Here is a 20,392-nt window from a genome sequence, read left to right as displayed (position 1 = left end):
CGGCTACTTTTTAAGTGTCACAATCATTCACTTTGACTGACACAGATTTACGTCATAGGCACATGCATCCAACTTAAAGGTGTATGTGTTCTCCTGTTTACCCCTGAATTACCCTTCTCACTCATTTAAATGAGCCCTGTTCTTCTCCTCAAAGACGAAGTGGACACGGTATTAGTTCTCTGCAGGCCAATGCTTCGATTTTGCTATGTCATGGTACCCAGTTGTTCCAGCCCTTTGTCCCCATCATGACTTCGATGTGCGGTCCTGTAGTCCATTACGTTGTATAGTTGTGGCAGCCACACCTATACAATTTAATGAACTATAATCATGCCGGATGATCACCATTGATTAGTTATGACATTTGTCTGGTCTAAGTGGTCGAATGACGTATTGTTCATGCTTTGCATTAAGTGATGTTAATCGACCAGGGTCATGCGCCTAAATAAATGTAATTAATGTGCTTGCATCCCATGGATCTGAACAGAACTACGGGGAAAAAGAAAGGCATGCAGCCTTGATGAACGTTGTATTCACATAGTCATTCAGCGCAATTTAGGTGTGCAGGATCACAGTTAAGGAGGGGTTCGACCAACACGCTTCTTCAAACCTGAGTTCAGTCGCTCTAGCCTGGTAGAGACCGCTTCCATACTAAGACCACCCACCCATCACAAATCCGCTAAATGACAGGAAACACGCGAGCCGATATGATATAAGATTTTGCCTTTCTTACATGACGAAACGAGGGGTGGCCAATTCCGAGGAGAGAGCATTTTTAGAGCATTGCTGATCTTGATTCTAGTCAGCGCAAAGCCCCCGACTGGTTTTCAGGTTGTCAGTTCGCACCAGCGCACCCTGTGCAAAAATCACGAAGGCATGGCGTCAGATAGGTGTACCCAACGACTCCAGATAATGTCTAGACTTAATGCCACGTTCCAGCCTCTGTTACTGACATCCGCCATGGACAAAATTGTCGCTTAGTCTATGTAATCTCCTAGAGACCGGCGGGCAGGTTATATTTCTAATATGCATTGCCGGTTTCACATAATTCTGTAAACACGTGACACATGATGTGCTTTCAAAGGCTATACGCGTCTGGGGTCGCAGGAAAAACCGCGAGATGCTGTGGAGTACAAGATCAGGGCTATAAAATCGAATCATTTGCAAGGTAACCTCAGACTTAACAGTCTCGTCCAGCAGGTACCAAGCGAAGCGTTCCACGATCGGTGACATCAACAAGGCCTGCGCAAAATCGCAGGCGCCACGTTTAATATCATTTTATATAAATATTACGGTCCATGGAGGGCTCATGGCCCCAACCGGCCAGGATCGTGGTTTAGTGCTCACCTTTTATGCGTTGGATCAAAAGAAATATAGAAAAGCCGAACATGTGGCAATGCTTGTGCTCTATATTAACATTGACGCTCATTCAGGTACTGATAATCAGTGTTACCACGAGAGAAGGCTGCAAAACTCCCAGGGGTTTGAGCAACATAAATGGGCGATAAGGGTGTATGGCCCTTTGGGACTTTAACACTACATGAGCGAGAAGAGAAGTGGGGGATCCTTGGCCTGATGTGCATTCAATAAGCGTTACGGTTTGGCCCGTGGAATTCCAACACACACGTTACCATCGCCTGGTTTTGATTGGGCACTCAGGGGAGCCGGGTGGTTGTAGTGGTTAACGAGTCTGAGATGACCACTGCGCGTCTGGGGAACCAGAGGTAAGGGGTTCGATTCCCCCGCGGTGCCCGCCCCTTCCTGTCAGGGTGAGAGGTAGGCGTTGCACAGCCTTTCAGCCTTCAATTCAATTCAATTGCCTTCAATCCAATGCTGATCTGGATTCTAGCCGGCAGCCAGCTGGCTCTTTTTGCGTTCGACTGGGTTACTAACAGAGCGCGTCTGGAGTCACGAGCATAATGCACAATGAGATACGGCAGGTGATACTCTATGCTATGATGATGGTGGCTACTCTATGCTGAGGGCCTGACATGTTTAGGTCAGGGCAACCACGACAATTATTTCGTGGATATTTCTTATGTGAATAATTCTAACGTTGTTTAATCACGAGCGAGGCCTCAGCCGTGTGAGTTTTACTTTGAACACCGGGGCAAGTTTTTGACGCAATTGGTCCGACCACACCCGGCCCGGCTGTCCTGTCGTGCTTTCTTAAGCTTGCTATTTTGCTGCCACTGACGGCCTCTTCTTGCAGTTCCCACCACTAAAGCATAATTTCTTTAAGTTTGTACTGGTCAAGCATTATTGCGCTTGCGTGCAAGCTGCCTCATCAACTGCCTTTTCTATAACATTGCAATTAGGGCAAAATATAGCATCCCCATTCCATTACCGCCTCAAGGGTAGCAGCTGCTAGTAGCGAAGAAAATGCATAACACGACTTGAAGGTGGACTTATAAGTCAGCTACCAGGCTTGCGGCGAGGTCAACACAGAGTTTTGGCAGAGGACAGAAGGACAACGGGGCTGCTAAAAGTTGGGATTAACATGTGCAGCCGGCCATGCGCGCTCGAGAATCAGCCCATGGATCTACCTCTTATTGTGTTACAGTTTTTATAGATATAGGTCAGATCTCGGTAAACGTGGAGTGAACCCAGATGTAAAACGAGAGGGCGTGATGCACTTGAATAAACCGCCCACAAATCAAGAGGAAATTTCAACACTATCTGATGCTTTAACAGGCTGCCAGGAAACAGCAGTCACCATCTGGCGAAAGCAGCCATGAATGCAGCGTGCTGCAGTCTAAGCCAAAACTTATGCCATATGTATGAGCACAACAGAGGCGTGGCACGATGCAATGTGTGCAGCAATGCGCCCAGGAGCGAAGTCCTCGTGCTTTGTTATAGTCCGATCGCAATCTCTAGAATTGTAATTTGTCCCAAAATCAAAGTATTTCGTCGTAAAAAAGCACTTTGTCTGGCTCGGTCGACAGCCAGCCAGCTTATCAAACCATGTCATGAGAGGCGAGCTTTTCAATGCAAGGGTATATCCAACTGACATCCGTGCCAACGACGTCTGCTGGGCGGGCGGTGGGCCTGCGCGGTCAGCTCTCGCGCCCGCCGTTTACGCTCGGTCGGCACGCTGACCAACTGTCACCGCCGGCGATACAGCCGGGGCGAGGCGGCAGGCGCTGCTGCGGGCCGCCCATTATGTAATGAGCTTGGAGCGCGCCTCGTTGCATAGCGTGACTTCAGTTGCATGCCATTCTCGCAGCATTTCAATGATGACGAAATTTGCAGTGTGAAGCGTAAAGGAAAAGATCATCCACCAGTCAGGACTCGGCGGGGGGAGGGGGGGGATGGGCAGCGTGGTGGCAGGTAAGCTGTTGGCAGAAAGACAGGAACTGCGACACCTGGGAGTAGACGTGGGGTGGGGGTGGGGGGGGGGGCGGAAGTAAAGAATGCATGGCTATAAAACATCGATGGCATGTCAGAACCGATAGTCCGACAAAAAAAAAACATACCTGCAATTTTGGGCGGCCTCTTGGGGGGGGGGGGCGGAGGGGGGAGCAAGGCATCATTCACACGGTCCTTTCCCACACGCATTAAAAAAAACAGAAGATATCCAGAGATAGGCTACACGTCAATACGGCAAAAAGGGTGTCGGGAAAAGGCGATATTTCTGTCCAGTCAGCTTTCTGAAAAGCTGTCCGCTATTTGTGTTTATCTAAGGCAACTAATACATTCCATACAATGTTGACTAGTCGTACTCAAATTCACATCCCCCTCGCATGTCGTAATCAGGGTGACGGATCGCCTCTGAACCAGATGCGAACGTGCTGCCGTGGTCTTTTGATTTACTTCCTTCTAAGCAGCATCTCTCGCTGTAATGACTGAGGAAGAACAAAATGCGAAGAACAGACACAGTCACCGAGCTTCTGTCTCCGAGCATAATGCATTGAAGTTGACGTTGCTTTTTTACACAGTTTCCTGACATTCCCTTGCACTTTTGGCTCATGACGTATTTGCATGCCAATAAGCGACTGGTTCCATGCCTTGCTTTAGCGGGAAGTGCCCTGGAGGAATCTTGGGTTTTTAGAGAATATCTTTGGGAACACAAAATGCATGATGCGAAAATGGTCTGCGGCGGAGTTGCAAGTATTATTGCGTCATGTGTAAACAAACGGATGGACCTAGCTTCCACGTGTCACTGCAATGACAACGTCTCTGTGAAGGTTAAGTCAGTCGGTGGCGATTGCGTTGGTTTAAGGTATCGAAGTGTCCTTCGAAACGGATTTATGCCAAGAAAATAAGTCGGGTGAAGACGTCATGTGCCGGAGTGCCTGGGTTCACCAAGAACTGGATGATATTTTTAAGTGGCCTCTATTCAAACATAAACTAATAAAGCCAGACGCCTCTAGGAAAACATCCATGCGGTTCTTATCAAAGCATTGGAATGTTCGCCTGTCATAGGTAAGCATGCAAAGCTTCCCTCAAACTAGCATTTGCAGGGTCATCTGATCGTATTGCATGAAAATTGCCTGATCTTGGGTGTTGTCATCAAGAGCCTGCCTAGGCCCCGGCTGGAGTCCAGTAACCGCGCGCCATTTAAAAAAGTGACAATGAAACCGATAATTTTGAATCAATTTACGCTGTCGGTTAAACCGACCCGGGAATTGACCGGGGGGAAGGTGCACTACGTCCCACAAACGCCTGTCTAGTTGCCATGGTTCGGTGCATGCCTGGGTTTGACACATAAACAGCACCCGAGATGTAACTTCAAAAGACGACTTACCCGTTTCGCAGCTAATCACAGGCATTGCTGGACGTTCGTTAGTTTTGAGTTCGCTTGTATATTATGCGGTCCATTATTCTACTCACTTCTGTTGACCTCACCCCTTTTCTCCACTGGTTGCCAAAATCTGACGCAAGTCCTTGAACTAGTCAAAATGCAAAAGCCGCATGGTTTACGTTAAAGCATCCTCACTCGGTTACAGTCATTTCCCTACCAGAGGTGACAGACGGCCAGCTGCGACTGCAACGGACAAGGTTTGCAACATTCTACCAAGACAGCATAACATGAAAAGAATATACTCTATTCTCTTTGGAATGAAGCGAGCGGAGGCCGTTCAGGCTGGCAATCATCCCACACGCCGGTCGTTCAGTCTGGCCGTCGCTTCATGCTTTGGTCGTTCAGGCCGACCATCACGCCATGCGGCGGTCGTTCAGTCTGGCCGTCGTGTTTTATTTAGATGCTTTATTTACATGCTTTATCTAAACAGTTCAAAAAAGTGCCGACTGGTTTCTTGGTGGTGAACCAGCAACAAGCGTTCCTTGTCTCTGTGTCTGAGATCAACCAGACTTTCAATACGCAAATAGGCAGCCCATTATTACCCTTCGGTACAAAATTACATGAAGCGGAAGTGCCGACACAAGAAACTCGACACCTACTCCGGCAATCACTGGGTCCCCTTGGGTTCGACACCTACTCCGGCAATTACTGGGTCCCCTAGGGTTCGACACCTACTCCGGCAATCACTGGGTCCTCTTCGGTCTTCTTTCGCCGGTATTAACATGCAAAGTTCTACAGCATTCGCAGTAATTTTGAATATATTTTCTGGGAGGTTTGCAGTCTTGTGGATTTGCGATGATGTTTGTGTTGCTTCTTGGCGCGCCCTGTCAGTTAATGACAGGAATCCTCAACTGTTCATTCAGCTTGGCCAGCTTGCAGAAGAAAACCTCATTCAGTAACGTGCTGCACCCCGTGCCCCTTTCAGAACTATGCATGCGCAGTTGTTTGAAAATGTGCAGTCATGTTAACATGGTATCGTCATTCAAATGTTGTAACAACGGCAGTGCCCTCGGCCTTTGACGAATGCCAGGTTTGACTAAAAAAATTAGGAAGACGTATGGAGAATCAAAGGTGAGCCTCATATAATATGGCTAGACGTACAACCTGCTTTGAGTGCCCGACTCTACTATGCCGAGCATTATGATCACCATGGGGCTGCTTGCTTTAATTAAACTGCATTGCAGAACAGTGCATTAGCATACAAAGCTTCCGTTGAATTTGAACCTTTTCAGTGATGAAGTTCACTACACTCGCAGCAAGTTCAGGGTGGTGTTACAGCAGCGCTGTCATCATAGTGTAAAATTATACACTTCTTTGATTAATCTGATGAGAAATAAGTCGCACTTTTTAAAATTCAAAATGTCACTGAAGCTGATTGAATTGGAAACTTAGTCCATAGCCGAGTCTTGACTCATGTTTCGGAGGTACGTAAAGTCATTAGCAAAATCCATACTGTCCACACCAATCATTCACTAGCTGTGGATGAAAACCAGTAAGATGCCTTGCATGGCATGGGACAACTGATGGCAGTCTTGAGATTTATTATCAAGCAGATGATACGAAAATCTGCAAGAAATGATTCCCCCTTCAGCGTTTGTGTACTAATTCATGCAGTCTAACGTGTTACCTAACGATTAGCCGGCCTGGGGGTGGGTTAGGCCTGTCATTTCGGTTAACAAAAACAATGTATTTGGTATTGGCCTGCAACAAGAAATGGGAACTAGCTTGAAGATAAATGGAGCAAATAGCGTCAATTTACCAACATGCTCAATTATTATCCTGACTTCATCTTTCCTATTATGTTGTTTTCTTAAAGTTTCCCGATCTTGGAGTTCAGCATACAGGTAGCCCAGGGCGAAGCGTCAAACCTTATCGACGAGAGTGGAATGCCCCAAAAGGTAATCTAATGGAAGCCGCGTGATGCCACGTTTCATTCTGCATGCGTCACGCATCGCGCTCACAGGAGCTGGCAAGACGGATTTTTCTGCTCACAACCTCCTTTCTGTTTCGCGCCACATTTCGTCACGAAAGATTTGAAGCGATTCGGGAGTGTCACGCCTCAGAAGCGAATGGAGATGCCAACCGAATGGTACCACGCCTCCACTCACATGGGCCACGTGTCGCGCTCACACGAGCTGGCAAGATGGACTTCGCTCTTTTCGTCGGGTTCGTACGTTTTGTGCCAAATCTCGGCACACGGGTGCGGACGTACTCAGGAGTGGCATGTATGGATAGGGAATCGAACAGACCATCACGCGTTGTAGATAGCAATGTCGCATGTGCTGGGTATCACGTGCGCGCGAGCCAGGAAGACGTATTTGGCCGTTACCGACCTTTTTGACGCTTTGGGCCATATGTGGGCACCTAAGGTAGCTGAAGGCATGAATCCAGCTGTAAATAATTTTTTTGAATTTTTTGAAAGCCTAGCGAAGGACGTGTGCAAACGCTCGTCATACGCCATCGACTAACACAATACTAAATTAATCGACGAGTGGTCAATTCAGCACGTTTTGGCATGAATACACTTCACAGTTAATGTCCGCCTGCACGTGCAGTATTTCGCGGTTACCTTTCTTTTTCGCTCGTGTTGAGGTAATTCGTTAACTCATTTGACCGCCAATCAGTCAGATTCAGCCACACCACACCAGATCATAGGCGATCATCACCAGGCGTCACGTGAATCCAGCTTGAATTGTGGGGGCAACAAAGATCTGGGACCGGCGTGATTTGTTGCACCGATTTGTGGCAGATGGGTGGGTGTAACGGACACATTTCCACATCAGTGACTTCTGTATGGCATGTGAACCACAACATTGCAAAATTACGTGAGTTGTTAAGTGCATTTGCGAGAAACATTACCCACATACATAACACAGTAGTAACAGCCTTATTCGTTGAAGAAAAAACAGGAGAGTGGAGATATAGATGTGTGGATATTTCGACAACATGCCTGTACCGAAACAACAGCGGAAGTGCACAGTTGAAAAAAAAAACATGGGCGTTTTATTGGGGGCGTATAAGTCCAACACTGAAATATAGTGCACACTTTCATACAAAAAAGCAAGATGGTTATTTTACTCTTCTGCTATTGTTTCGATGAAGGCAAGTTGCCGAGATATCAACACATCTATATTTCCATTCTCCTGATCTTTCTCCGAGGAATAAGGCTATTACTATTGTCTTATGTATGAGCACATTGCAAACTTAGATCCCTGAGGTAATCTGACCATGACACGTCACTTTAACTTGCCCTGACCATGACACATCACTTTAACTTGCCCTGACCTTGGCCCCTCAACCCTTGTGGACATGGTGGTATGGTGGTAGTGAAGCACATGCACCTCTTTTGCTGGGAGTCAAGTACAAATGTGCATGACTTCTTTTGCGGTTGTTAGAGGGCCCTGCCTTCTTACGAAGATATGGGGATCGTATCGTCTTGGAATGACACCAATTAAGATACTAACTGCATGATTCCTGAATAATATTCACGAGAGCTGTGGATTGTCGTCTGCATTTCCGATTCGACAATTAGATCCCGGGAAATCATGGAGGTTCAGATGTTTACTTTGAGCCGCTGGCTGGCGGAATACTGCAGAAGTTGCCAAGGTAACATGATACGTGAAGTCCGCGTAATTAAAACACTCGGTAAACATGTAAACTGTGCACTGAGCAAAGCTGCAGTTTTCCACAATATGTCGGGACTGCTCAGCAAGGAAAAGACTAAAAAAGCTAAATGTATCCCAAAAGAGACCCACCAGATCAAAAGTGGGAATGGTCAAATCCTCCCTTCGCCCCCCCCCCCCCCAAACTGATCAGAAAAACAATGCTGGCTTCGAGTAAGACGCAATGCCTTCTGCATGTCCGTTATTGTGATATGCGGTGACTGCGATCAAAACACCGCAAAAACGCTAACAGACCGGACAGAGTGTTGATATTGGTCGCAGCGAACCGGACTACGCGCCTGAGTGGTTCTCTAGTCCGGTCTCTCCTGGCTTAAAGCCACAGCGCGTTGTTTTCGGCACCGTTTGAAAAACGCGGCATCATCTTTTAGAACCAGTGGAACAGGCCACACGCAAAAGAAGATTGCCAAAAGATTGATGGCTTCCCAACGGATAAAAGCTGCGAAGACAATAGGCCGTCAAAAACGTGACTGACCGGGTTGGACCGGCACACTAGTGAGCCCTCTGCAGAGTGTTCTGTTTATTGACGGAGGGCGATCTGCAGTAAGCAACTGCGCCCAAACGAGAAACAACTACGAAACACGCAAAACCGGTGCAACGCATCAGCAATATCAATCAGCCTGTCAGGTTAGCGCGCGTATTTGTCTTCACAGCACGGGCTGGCAGAGCACATCCCACTGTAGAATTCCGCCCTGGCACGATCGACGTCCCCAGGGAAACCGTCACGTGCCGAGCGTTTCCGTCACGTGCGGTCCGCGCTCGTCTCCCCTTAACACCTTCGGCACATCCCCGACGACATTGGGCTCGTCCCGTGACGCATCGCAGGACCTAAACAAGCAACTCCCGCACTGGCGTGACCTCAAGCAGCCCCCCCCCAAACCAGGACTCCCTGGGTAACACCACGTGTGCAGCTCAGCACGGCAACACGCGCCTGCTTCCACCCACCTCTCCCGCATCCTCGGCGATGCTCAGCGCGTCCGTCTCGTTCGCGGCACCGCGGTCCGGTGTCGGTCCATCCGACCGGTGCTGCTCGGCCGACGCGATGGCGTGCTCGGCACCCTCCACCTGCAGGTCGTCGGTCTTGGCCGACTCCGGTGAGCCTTCCACAGCGTCGCTTCCGCCCGCCATGGTGTCTTTCCCCGTGCGCCACCCGACCGCGTCTGGCGGCCATCGCCGCCACCGGCGGCCGCCACGCGGCGCTGCTGTCGCCGGCGGCGGCCCAGCGCCGGCGGGAGGGAGAGGCGGCGTCTCCCAGCACCGGCGAGAAGGAAAGGCGGCGTCTCCCAGCGCTGGTGGAAGGATAGGCGGCGTCTCCCAGCGCCAATGGATGCCGAAGACGCGCCCCGCATGGGCACTGGAAAGGTCTTTAATCCTCAGATATCGCGGCGAATGCCAGTCTCGAGCCCGATCAGCTTCTGATCTTGGAACCCGGTGTAGTTAGAGCGGCGCTGATCTTTGAACGCTCGATGAACAGGTGTTTTTCCCATCTCTTATGGATCAGGAAGCTCCCGCTTGTTAAAGGAGGGATCGCGTTTCTGCTATCTCCAGAACTACCGGACCCCAGCTGAACTACCACTCGGTGTTGGTGAATGTTGGTGACCTGTTTAATCTTTGTCTCGCTGTTAAAAAGTGAAAAATCGGGCAGGATCGATAATACATTTTGAATTTACTACCTCTATCCATTTTGATAGAGGCATGTAGCCGAAATATCAATGCATCTGTCTCTCCATTCTCCGAGTTATTCTACCAGGAATGAAGCGAAAAGCACCGTCGTATTAATAAGCATCATCATGGTGAAATAAGCTCGCTTCTAACTATCGGTATATTTTTCAAGTGAAAAAGACTTCTACAGACAACACGATTTCTCTTTTTAGTAAATATACTTATCAATACGTCACTGTTTAATCACGACACCGTATCCTGCACAAAATTGATTGAGAGGCAAATGACTGCCGCTATATCTGGAAATCGTGCACACGAACGCCGGATAAGAACGACCCGACAATAACATTTTCATTGATCTTCGTCGCCGTATGGCCAATGAAATGCCAGGATTTGAATGACGTTATTATGGCGTCACGAGTACCTGGGTGACTTTAAAAAGGTCTGCACAAAAAGTTTGCGCATATTCGCGTACGTGTGGCCCAGCAACTAGAGAGCCACAGGCCTTAAAAAGGGCAGGGCTGTGAACTCCACCAAATGAACCTTAAGATGAGTACTTTAGTTCGAAACTCCATGCAAATGGTGAACACTCCCTTTAACTATTCCCAGTATGCAGACGAAGGGTAAGCCGATTCAGTATGATCCATGCATGTGTTCAGATCATTTTCACCTCCACGCATCGTTGCGCTTATCAGTTGCGACGTATGAGCAGAACAGTCATTTGTTAGTGGGATTACACTGGTGTCATATTGCGCCGCTTTGGGATGCAGTTACACATCGGCCGTGCCATGCCGGGCATACCGAGTATGCCGTACCGGAGCGGGCTAGAACAGCACCATCTTGGCTGCGTCGGCGATCACGTATCGACCAACGATGTGGAGATGACGACCAAAATCACTGGGGCAAAACGAGACGAAACACATTTGAATGTGCTCGTTAGCAAAAACAAGAACGGCAGCATTCGCCATGGTATCGCATTTTGTGTTTATGGTCGTCGATGTTTTCCGTTACTAATCACACGCGCACCATTTGATAAACTAATGTTTTACAAATACTAAGCACACACTGACATAGTTAAACTGGTCGAATTCAGATTCTGATAATGCCTCGTATTCATCCTAATCAGTTTGTTGTAGTCTTACGCAAGGTAACCACCAAATACCACCGTCGGCTTGGCCTCGGAGCCACTTTTTTGTTTATAACTTTTGTCGGCACATGTTTTGTGGAGTCTCCTGTGGTCCAGTGGAGGTGAGAAAAATGCACCTCCACCAGCGGCTCAAACTGGTTTCGTATCATTCGGAGCCTACCTGCCTTGGGCCGAGGCATTGACTTCACAGCCATCTACTTGGACATTAGTAAACACTTTGACAAGATACGGCTGACGGCCTTCTGTTCAAGTGCACAAACTATTGTAGCTCGTTAGGGACTCTAAAATTGACTAGAATCCTGTCTTTCAGACCGCAAGCAGATGATCAAGGTAGGTAACAGTTGAAACAACCCTGGGGCAATGCATGCTGGGTGCTCGCAGGGGTCGGTCCCGGAGTTTCTCCTCACGCTTATATGTCTCAACGACCTAGCAGAGGAGACTGACGACAAACGCTCTTTGCCGACGATACCACACTATAAACAGCACAGCAACAAGTCTCAGCGGCCACACAAACGTCACTCCAACACGACTTACATAGCATGCAAGAGTTCGGTAAAGACTGGCTCATCATGTTCAACGCCACAAAAACAATTCAAGTCACCAACACGAACACATATAGCCCACCACAGCTGGCCTTTGGTGGCCAGCGAATCCCTTCCGTTACAAGCCACAAACACCTTGGCCGGAGGTATCTACTGACTTTCACTTTCATCAGCACGTTGAAGATACCATCTCCAGAATCAGTAAAGCCCTTGGGCCACTCCATCCACTATCGCGACTTCTGCCTCGGCATGTTCTCAACAACATATGCACGGATTACAATCTTTCTATGTTTGGCTATTGCTACGTGGTATATGACGTTACATCGAAACTATTATCGTACAAAACGTAATATTGCAACCACTTCATCGTACATTTCAGCGCTGGGTTCGCACGCGATCTTTTCCTTGCACTTTTATCGTTGAATCGTCGTTTGTTCCGTAAATAAGAGCTCTTCCACCTGGGTCAGCAGTTCACCCTCACCGACCCGAAGCGGTTGAAGTTCTGTTCCCCTCCAGCCCACAATACAGCTGCCCTCCCCATGTGGGGCACCTATGAGCCCGCAGGCCTACAAACCATGGGCTGACCGGCCCATGCAGCTCACTCCAAGATCGGTGTCGTTTGTGAGATGCATCCAATGTCAGGCTGGAAGTCGTCACGCAACGACGACACAGTCAAAGCATCTCAATGGTCGCCAGCTATCGCGGCGCTCGTGACGTCTCTCAAAAAGTCATTTAGGAGACATGTCGATACACTTTTACTTGGATCGACTGATCTAGAGGCCGTCTGCCACCCAGACGTCGAACGGTTTTAGCAGCCCCGCACCCGTCTGGGTCGCATAGGAGAAGCGACGCGCCTAGGTACTTTGGTTTTGATTCCACTGGATTCACAAGGCATTACTTAGGTAGGACGTGTTCATCTCGCCACGCTGTGCATGCTGCACCTGCCCACATGAGGTCCAGGGAGCCAGGTCAGAGACAGCGCTGAAAAACCGCACCTGGCTGGACAACATGCATTGCATTGTTTTATTATCAGTGCAGTAAGACTAGACATGGGGCATAAATGGAGGGACTAGCTTTTGGAAACTTCTTAGATGGTCGTAAAGCCCTTTTAGTGACCAGTTCTCATGGTACACATTGCACCCGCCACGTAGCTTCAACTTTTCGTTTCAGAGGCGGTCCGGGTCTCCCAACAAACCCTGCTCCTTTCGAAGCAGCGCAGCTACATCATACGCCTGTCACCTGTGCGTCCGGGTGTCAGCACTGACCAGCCTGGGCATTGTTCGCGTCTGCAGCTCGGATGGTCGCTTCAGCCAGCTTGTCTCGTGCAGCGCTGGCTGAGCCGGTGAGACCTGTTTGGCAGCCCCGATGCCACCGGGACGCTGCTGTGGGGCTTCGGCCTCAGCTCCGGTTACCGGGTGTGCGGGTCTCCTTCCGTGCCAACGTTCGCAGGGTGTGGGCAGACAGGTCATGTGACGCGGTGTGAGACGCGCGCGGTGGAACGCTTTCACCAGGTGTGTGACCCCCCCCCCCCCCCTGTCAGCACTCGCAAGGCGTGGGCGGACTGGTCATGTGACGCGGTGTGAGACGCGCGCGGTGGAACGCTTTCACCGGGTGTGTGATCCCCTCCCCCCCCCCCTGTCAACGCTCGCAGGACGTGGCCAGACAGGTCATGTGACGCGGTGTGAGACGCGCGCGGTGGAACACTACCAGTGATCTTGAGGGCTTGCTGTTTGCCGTCTAGATTGCTGGATGCATACGCCGAACGAGGGCACGAGAATGGGATGAACATAGCCTACCAGGTGTTCCACAGCACAACACCGCGGCGATATCACTGCGGACCGGATCGTCGTATGTCACTGTAGCTAGCAAGATATAGAGTGCATGCGTGGTATGCATTGTTATATTTTGAGCATATGTTTGGAAATATGCGGTGTATATGTTGTTGAATACGGTGTGTACATGTTGAAGATGTGGTATATAGGTTGGTGAATGTGTTGTGTTTATGTTGGTGAATATGTTGTGCACATGTGAAGTAATATGGATTACTGCATGCATTTTAATAAGCCGGAAGTTCTGCAACCACTTTTAATTGGCAGACCTACCACATTGTACAAAGTGACGCTTGAGAGAGAACGGCATGTTCCGAGTGCCACCTTCCACAAGTGAGGTGGAAACGTATGTGACCGCCTTCGGTCGCATACCTTTCCTATGTATGTGACTCGATTTCGCACAGCCATCAGATTTCGCGTCAGAGATCGTCAAACATGTCACTCTTCGGCCGAGTTCCCTGACAGAAGCCAGAGGAACAATCTGAAACATGCCTAATGAGGCTGAAGCAATCCAAACATAGGCAGACCTTATTCAGTTGCTTTTCGACATGACCTGCTGGCCTCCCGGTGGGCTACCAATGCTGCCATCTTACATCGATGAGCGACGGTCATTTACCGTCACAGAGTGTTTTGGAGCCCAAGCAGTAGGTGGTTGAGGGCAATGGCGAAAACCACGCCGGCTAAAAGTTACCATGTTTTGTTGTATTGTGTGCGCAACAGGCGGAGGAATCAGGGATGGATATCAATTTGGACTGACACGCAACAACATTTGGATTGCTGACCAACGCAGGCACTCCTCGATCGTCCCAAAATATCAGGAACTTTGGCTGTGCCAGCCATTATAACACTGTGACAATGTCAGGATACCAGGACGCATATCAGGCCGCTCTTGGCTCCGACCAGGAGTGCCGTGCCACCGTGAACCAGTGAACAGTGCACCGTGTGCCGTGCAAGGTTTGAGTTAAAAAAAGGATAGCGACGCGTACAATTGCGTATCCTATGGTGGAACGTCAATGATAACCAGCGATCGTCGTAGTTCCGAAGGTCCTTGACACGCACGCGGTAGGCCAGTCGAATGCCCTTTGCTCGTGTGGGGAGTCAATTTGACCCCTGATATGTCAATAATTAAGAGAGCTTAAGACACCAAAGTCACAGGGCGGGTTGGTCTGTATGCGAAATAACTGATGTGAAAGTTTCAGGTCCATAGACCATAAACATTTTTGTTAAAGAGGTGAAACAGGGTCAAACTCAAGATTGAAGTCCAAGGTGCCCCAAGGTCTCCTCATGCAACCGCCTTGAACCATATATATATATATATATATATATATATATATATATATATATATATATATAGATAGATAGATATAGATAGATAGATATATATATATATATATATATATATATATATATATATATATATATTTATATATACATATATACATATGCATATACGTATTGTTCTGATCAATGGTTTCTGGTGTTTATTTCAGGTCAGTGATCTCGTCTGACCTTCCAAGTTCTTCAGTAAAAAACAGTTTGGCTTTCACCGTGGTCTGACCTTCATACCTCACCCAAGGTCAATTAAAATTGTCTACATTATTACTTCAAATGTCTCTTTGTATAAGTGATGGATTGTCTTGTCTACCACTCCGCTTTCGCATCAGATTAAAGCATTTCCTAGAAATTTCCTTTGCTGACAGCCATGGCATTACTTTGACCTACCATGGATCAGCGGCCTTGGAAGGTACACCGAATCTTTTATGCCAAAAAGATCGACCATTCAATTGCTTATATCTAAGGAAAGTTTGGTGCGGCTACGCCACCCGTCCGGAAATTATTCTGTAAAATCTCCGGTGGAGCGGGGGGGGGGGGGGAGGAGGAATTGTCCCCAACCCCAACCAAGCGCGAGCCCAGCCAGATGCGAACCGTGTGTACACGGTGTTTCAACGTAAATATCGAATGAGTGGTCGTGATGGAACGGTTTTCTGTGATCCCAGAGACCGTTCTACGCTGCAAGGGTCTTGAAATCTGAAATACGTCAATAGTCGTGGTTCACCAATGCTTAAGTGTAAGAAGCGTTCATCGGGGATTCACAGGAAACACATCGATAAATACTTACACAAGAGTCTGATTTTTTCAGTATGCCAATTCCGTTCGATGGTTCAGTTGGTGGGAGCGCCTGCCTTCCGATACACCCATCCTTACTGGGTAGGGTTCAAGTCGCTCAATGCACGCGCTACTTGCCCTTGACAGATACGGTCCGCGGCCGGTGTCGGCGACCGCGCTAAAGATCAGGCAATGGGACAGGACGGACCGTGCTGCCAATTGGTAAAGATCAGGCAATAAAGACTAAAGACAGGACGGACCGTGCTGACCACTACGATATCTTCATCTTTCGCCACCAAACTTTACCGTTGACCCGGAATTACGCCATCGGACGGTAAGGGTTAGGGCTCACACAACAAGGGCTGTTTAACGTGAGCAACCATGCCAGGGATCCGTCCATTTAAAAGCCATACATTGAATCTGTAAAAATCACACGGTCTTGACACCGGCTTTGTTAGCACTCAGCTCAATATCTGTCAACGACACCAGCTTCGAAGGTATTTTAGTGGCATATGCACCTAGACCCTGGTCCCGCTCTTCCAGTTGCTGGCGGTCCTTATCGGCCTATCAGGCGTGGGTATCAGTGCGGAACGTGTACACGCCACTGGCCTTCAGATAAGTGATTCATTCGAAGCAACGGATAATCGACGACGATAGCGTGGCTAGAGTACTGGCCAATTACATGTTTAGGAACGTTCGTCATCATGGAGCTTCCTCATCCTTGTGCGTGTAGCGATTCAGGCATAGCGCTAGCGCACTCACCCTAGGGCAGTGGAAATGGCACAGAAAGCACTGGGAAAGCACACTGATAAAATCACGGGCGGACAGCGCTAATGTCGCGTGAAGTAAGGTTGCTCGGGACAGGTGTTGATGGATTGACCCCGAGGTTCAAACGACTGAAGTGAAATCGTTTGGCCACCGAGCACCTCCTCGACTCTGCGACAGAACTCCGATATGCTAACGGATATCCGGCCAATGGACATTGGTACACGTCAGCCTCCACCCACCCCCCCAATCCAGGCTCCCTCGCGCTGGTCGTGCCAACCCGCTGCGCTCTTCCAGCCGCGCGTTATCGGTTGGCGACCAGGGGTCACTGGACCTCCGTCCCGGCGCTATCAGGTAGTCCCCGGCCCCAGCCGTCCCTATCGGGTGTCAGCTGATACTCACCACACGGCGACGAACCCTGCCGACGACCCTGCCGCGGCTGGGCTTCTGCTCACGCTGCTCGCGGCTCCTGGTGCCGTTCATGTCGCCCTGTCGTCCGGCTCCCGGTCCTGGTCCCGATCCTGCTGCTGCTGCTGAGCCTGAAGCTGCGGACCCTGTTCACTGTCGCTGCGGCTCCTGGTCCTGCTGCTCCTAGTCCCGAGCCGCTCCCTGGTCCCAGTCCCGCTGGTGCTGCGTCGGCGCTAGCTCCACCGCTGCTCCTGATCTCGGTGCAGGTCCCGCTCCTGGATTCGGTCCTGATTCGCCTCGACTCCTAACGCGTCGCCAGCGCACACTTGACCGTCGCCCACACCGCGCGCCACTGGCTGGTGTCCGACGGTCGGCCCCGAGAGCGATGCACTCCCGGTGCGCCACGATACGCCGCGAGCGCGTCACACTGGCCCCTCTGGCGTCACACCGGCCCCCCTGGTTCGACGGGCGGTCGGCGGTCAGACTGGGGACCGGCACCGCGTGGTGGGAGAGCCGGCCTGCCCAGAGCGACAGCTGGACACGCCGAGACTCGGGCCCGGCGACCCGCGCCGCCTGACAGATCGCAGACGTGTGTTTATAAACATGCTCTCGGGGAATGCGGCGGCCGTCGCACTCGGCGCGCGGCGGCAGTCGCAGATTTGTCCAGCCAGACGGGGTCACGTGGACTGCCAGCACCTCGCGGCGCCGCTCAGAGGAGCCGCGGTCGCGGACGTCACGGGCGGCGTGGGCGCCGGCCCGGCCACTGGCATCGGAGAATACGCGGCGCGCGCCGCACGGCCCGGCGAACGCCCGGCACGTGTCCCTCACGATGGTAAGCCGCACGCATGTGCGCACAGCTGGACCGGGCACGGACCGTCTTGTGCGCGCCCGTGTGGTGTTGGAGAGCACCGCTGCCGTGCCGGACCGCTGCATTACGGCGCGGTGCTCCACTAGGTCGGCATTTCCACAAATGTTCAGTGACCGACGGCCGGGGAGTTCACTGTCACGGGCCACGGCTACATTGTTTTCATAGCGAGCAAGCGCCGAGCAATATTTGCAATGTACAGCCGTGGTCGTGCTCTGTTCATAGGTTGGCGGTGGGACAAGAACTGGGTCTGCGCCAAGATTTTGGGAGCCATGTGAACCAGCGGCATGCATCTGCCGTTGACCGTGCTGAACAATCAAGCTGCAGCAGAATAACTTCCCGGCAAACAACTGGCCCGCTTAATAGCGTGCCAGCACCGTCGACGGCTCACCTCATGTCAAAATCAGACAGTAGACGATGCACCATAATTAGATGGACCCGTCAAACTGGATTCCACCTGCAAATAGCATAGGCCAACAGCTATGCTGCAAAGCCACTTCAACTTTGCAACGGCGTATTCTAGGCAAGTACAGAAAGGCCAGTCATGCATCGCAAGTATGTGGAAGGCAAGTGTAGCGCAAATATAACAGAGAATGTCTCGGAATTTTACGCAGCGCTCACACACTGTAAGCATCAGTCATTTTGCACGGACGTGACGATGAGACAAACCCGTGCCTGGCATCAGTCAAACAAGGTGCGCTTATCACAAACGCTGTGTTTTGAGTGGGGCATTCCACATGATTCGAGGGACCGTAGCCTTCTCCCCCCCCCCCCTCCCCAACGCCGACTGCTCTTAGATTGAAACAGGAAGGCTACAGGCGTTTTAATGAAAGGGATTGGATGGAATTTACGTGCGTTCCCTGAATAATTTTGAAAGATTTTGGGCTCTGACTTAGATCCGTGCAATGTTGATAAATGAAGCATGCAAGTTTATCGATAATTGTGCATTTTTAATTAAAACTACAGCTGATCTCCCGTTGATCACCTGTTTAAATGCCATCTTGCTCTCGTGTATCTGCATCTCGTAGTAGCGACCTGCATCTGGCGATGGTTTGGAGCTTTAAGGCGCATCGGCTGCAGTGGTCGTGCAGCAGCCTTCTGACGCATTGGCATCTTGTCTGCACCCGTGCTGTGGCGCGGCAGTCGTGACTGCACAGCATCTCCGGTGAAATATTCCTTAAAACCGGCTCTCTCAACAGCATGGCTCTCTCAACAGTGTGGCTCTGACAGGTGTCCCGGGCAGCAAACTCAGGAATACAGCAGGCTGCACAGAGCGGATTTGAAAGCAACGCGCCATATGTCCTGGAGGGCTGTTTGCGTTGCTGATGGAACCGGTTTTGGCGGTCGGGTTGGGCAGACCGAGCTCCTCACGCAGCGCAGATGTCACCCTGAGCATCCTTAGTGTTTGTTCCCTTCTGACAGCCCGACAGCGTGGCCCTCAGAAGCGCAGGTAGAGGGGGGGGGGGCACAGGGGCACGTGCCCCCTTTCTTAGATTCCGAGGGGCCCGAAAGGTCATTCGAGACTTACTATAAAGGGCGCGAAAGGCCGGCCGGATATCACATTCAGACACCCCGGCCGGAATGGCCGGGCATTCCAATGCCAGCCAGAGGGCCCTGTGCGCTGATCAGGGCCCCCATAAGCCGATAAGGGTTAAATGTTCCTCAGACACCGCCAGTGAAGCAAAGTCGGCTCTAGGGCGGGCGGCATGAGCTTGAGGGTTCATTTCCCAGACAGGGATAAACCCGGGGCTACCGATTTACATTGGTCGGTGCCCCAGAGTCTGTCAGGGCCCCACAGCGCCTAGCAGAGGGTCAAAACTCGTAAAGGGCCCTGAGTCGACCCAGGACAGTATTCAATGAGGCCGGAAGAGGGGTCTGGGCGGCCAAACGGAACCGCCGATCAAAAACCCGGTTGGAGGGCAAAAAGGCAGAAGGAATTGCTGTGTCACATAAAGAATCGCAGCCCGTGGGGTCGTAACCCGAAATATCAGTCAGCGGTCCTCTTGCACCGTTTGAGCGCCCCCTGACACAATGCGGGTGTGTTTCTTGGCCAGAGACCACGGACACCGAACAGTTGGCTCCTTATCAGTCTGCACCCTGAAGGCCCATTTTCCAAGCAAGAACGAGGATGGGCCCGTGATTCGCAATGCTCGAGGTCCCTGATATAATGGGGCGGTCCTGTATTATTCATGGGCCCACAGTGCCTATCCGGGTGTTCTGCGGCAAAATGGGCCTTGAATCGATCAGGGGAAGATTGGCTCGGCAGCGACGAGGACCGCACTCCGAATGAAAGAGGGCCTCTTGCGTTGGTTGGGGCCCTCTGACAATGAGAAGAAACGTAGTAACTTATGAACAGTGTTCACATGGAGGCAATGTTAGAGTTCTGTGCCAGTCAGGACCCCAGTACTGAACGGTAGGCCCTCCAATCCAATTTCAGCAAGGGCCCGTTAATCCGAACTGGAGCCTATGTGTTAATTATTGGACCACCTGCGGCGAGCAGCGGTGTTGTTGCGCCAATGAGAGTTTCCCCGTCGATCCGGGGTCAACTGCGCGGATCAGAGGACATCATGTTTTAAGGAGGGGACCG

At 50.6% G+C, this 20,392-nt stretch overlaps 1 protein-coding gene across 1 annotated transcript in view; it reads right to left on the bottom strand.

Moving 5' to 3' along the window:
• LOC119106897 (ras-related protein Rab-38) overlaps positions 1-17,469 on the bottom strand; it is a 40,526-nt gene extending 23,057 nt beyond the window's left edge. Inside the window, exon 1 of the mRNA XM_037230241.1 lies at positions 16,935-17,469. Coding sequence (XP_037086136.1) covers positions 16,935-17,015 — 81 coding nt within the window. The 5' untranslated portion in view covers positions 17,016-17,469. The remainder of the gene's footprint in view (positions 1-16,934) is intronic.
• Positions 17,470-20,392: the final 2,923 nt, after the last annotated feature.

Source organism: Pollicipes pollicipes, unplaced genomic scaffold, assembly GCF_011947565.3.
Source record: "Pollicipes pollicipes isolate AB1234 unplaced genomic scaffold, Ppol_2.1 Scaffold_6414;HRSCAF=7608_pilon_pilon_pilon, whole genome shotgun sequence".
Taxonomy (NCBI): Eukaryota; Metazoa; Arthropoda; class Thecostraca; order Pollicipedomorpha; family Pollicipedidae; genus Pollicipes; species Pollicipes pollicipes.
This window is presented reverse-complemented; position numbering and strand designations above follow the sequence as displayed.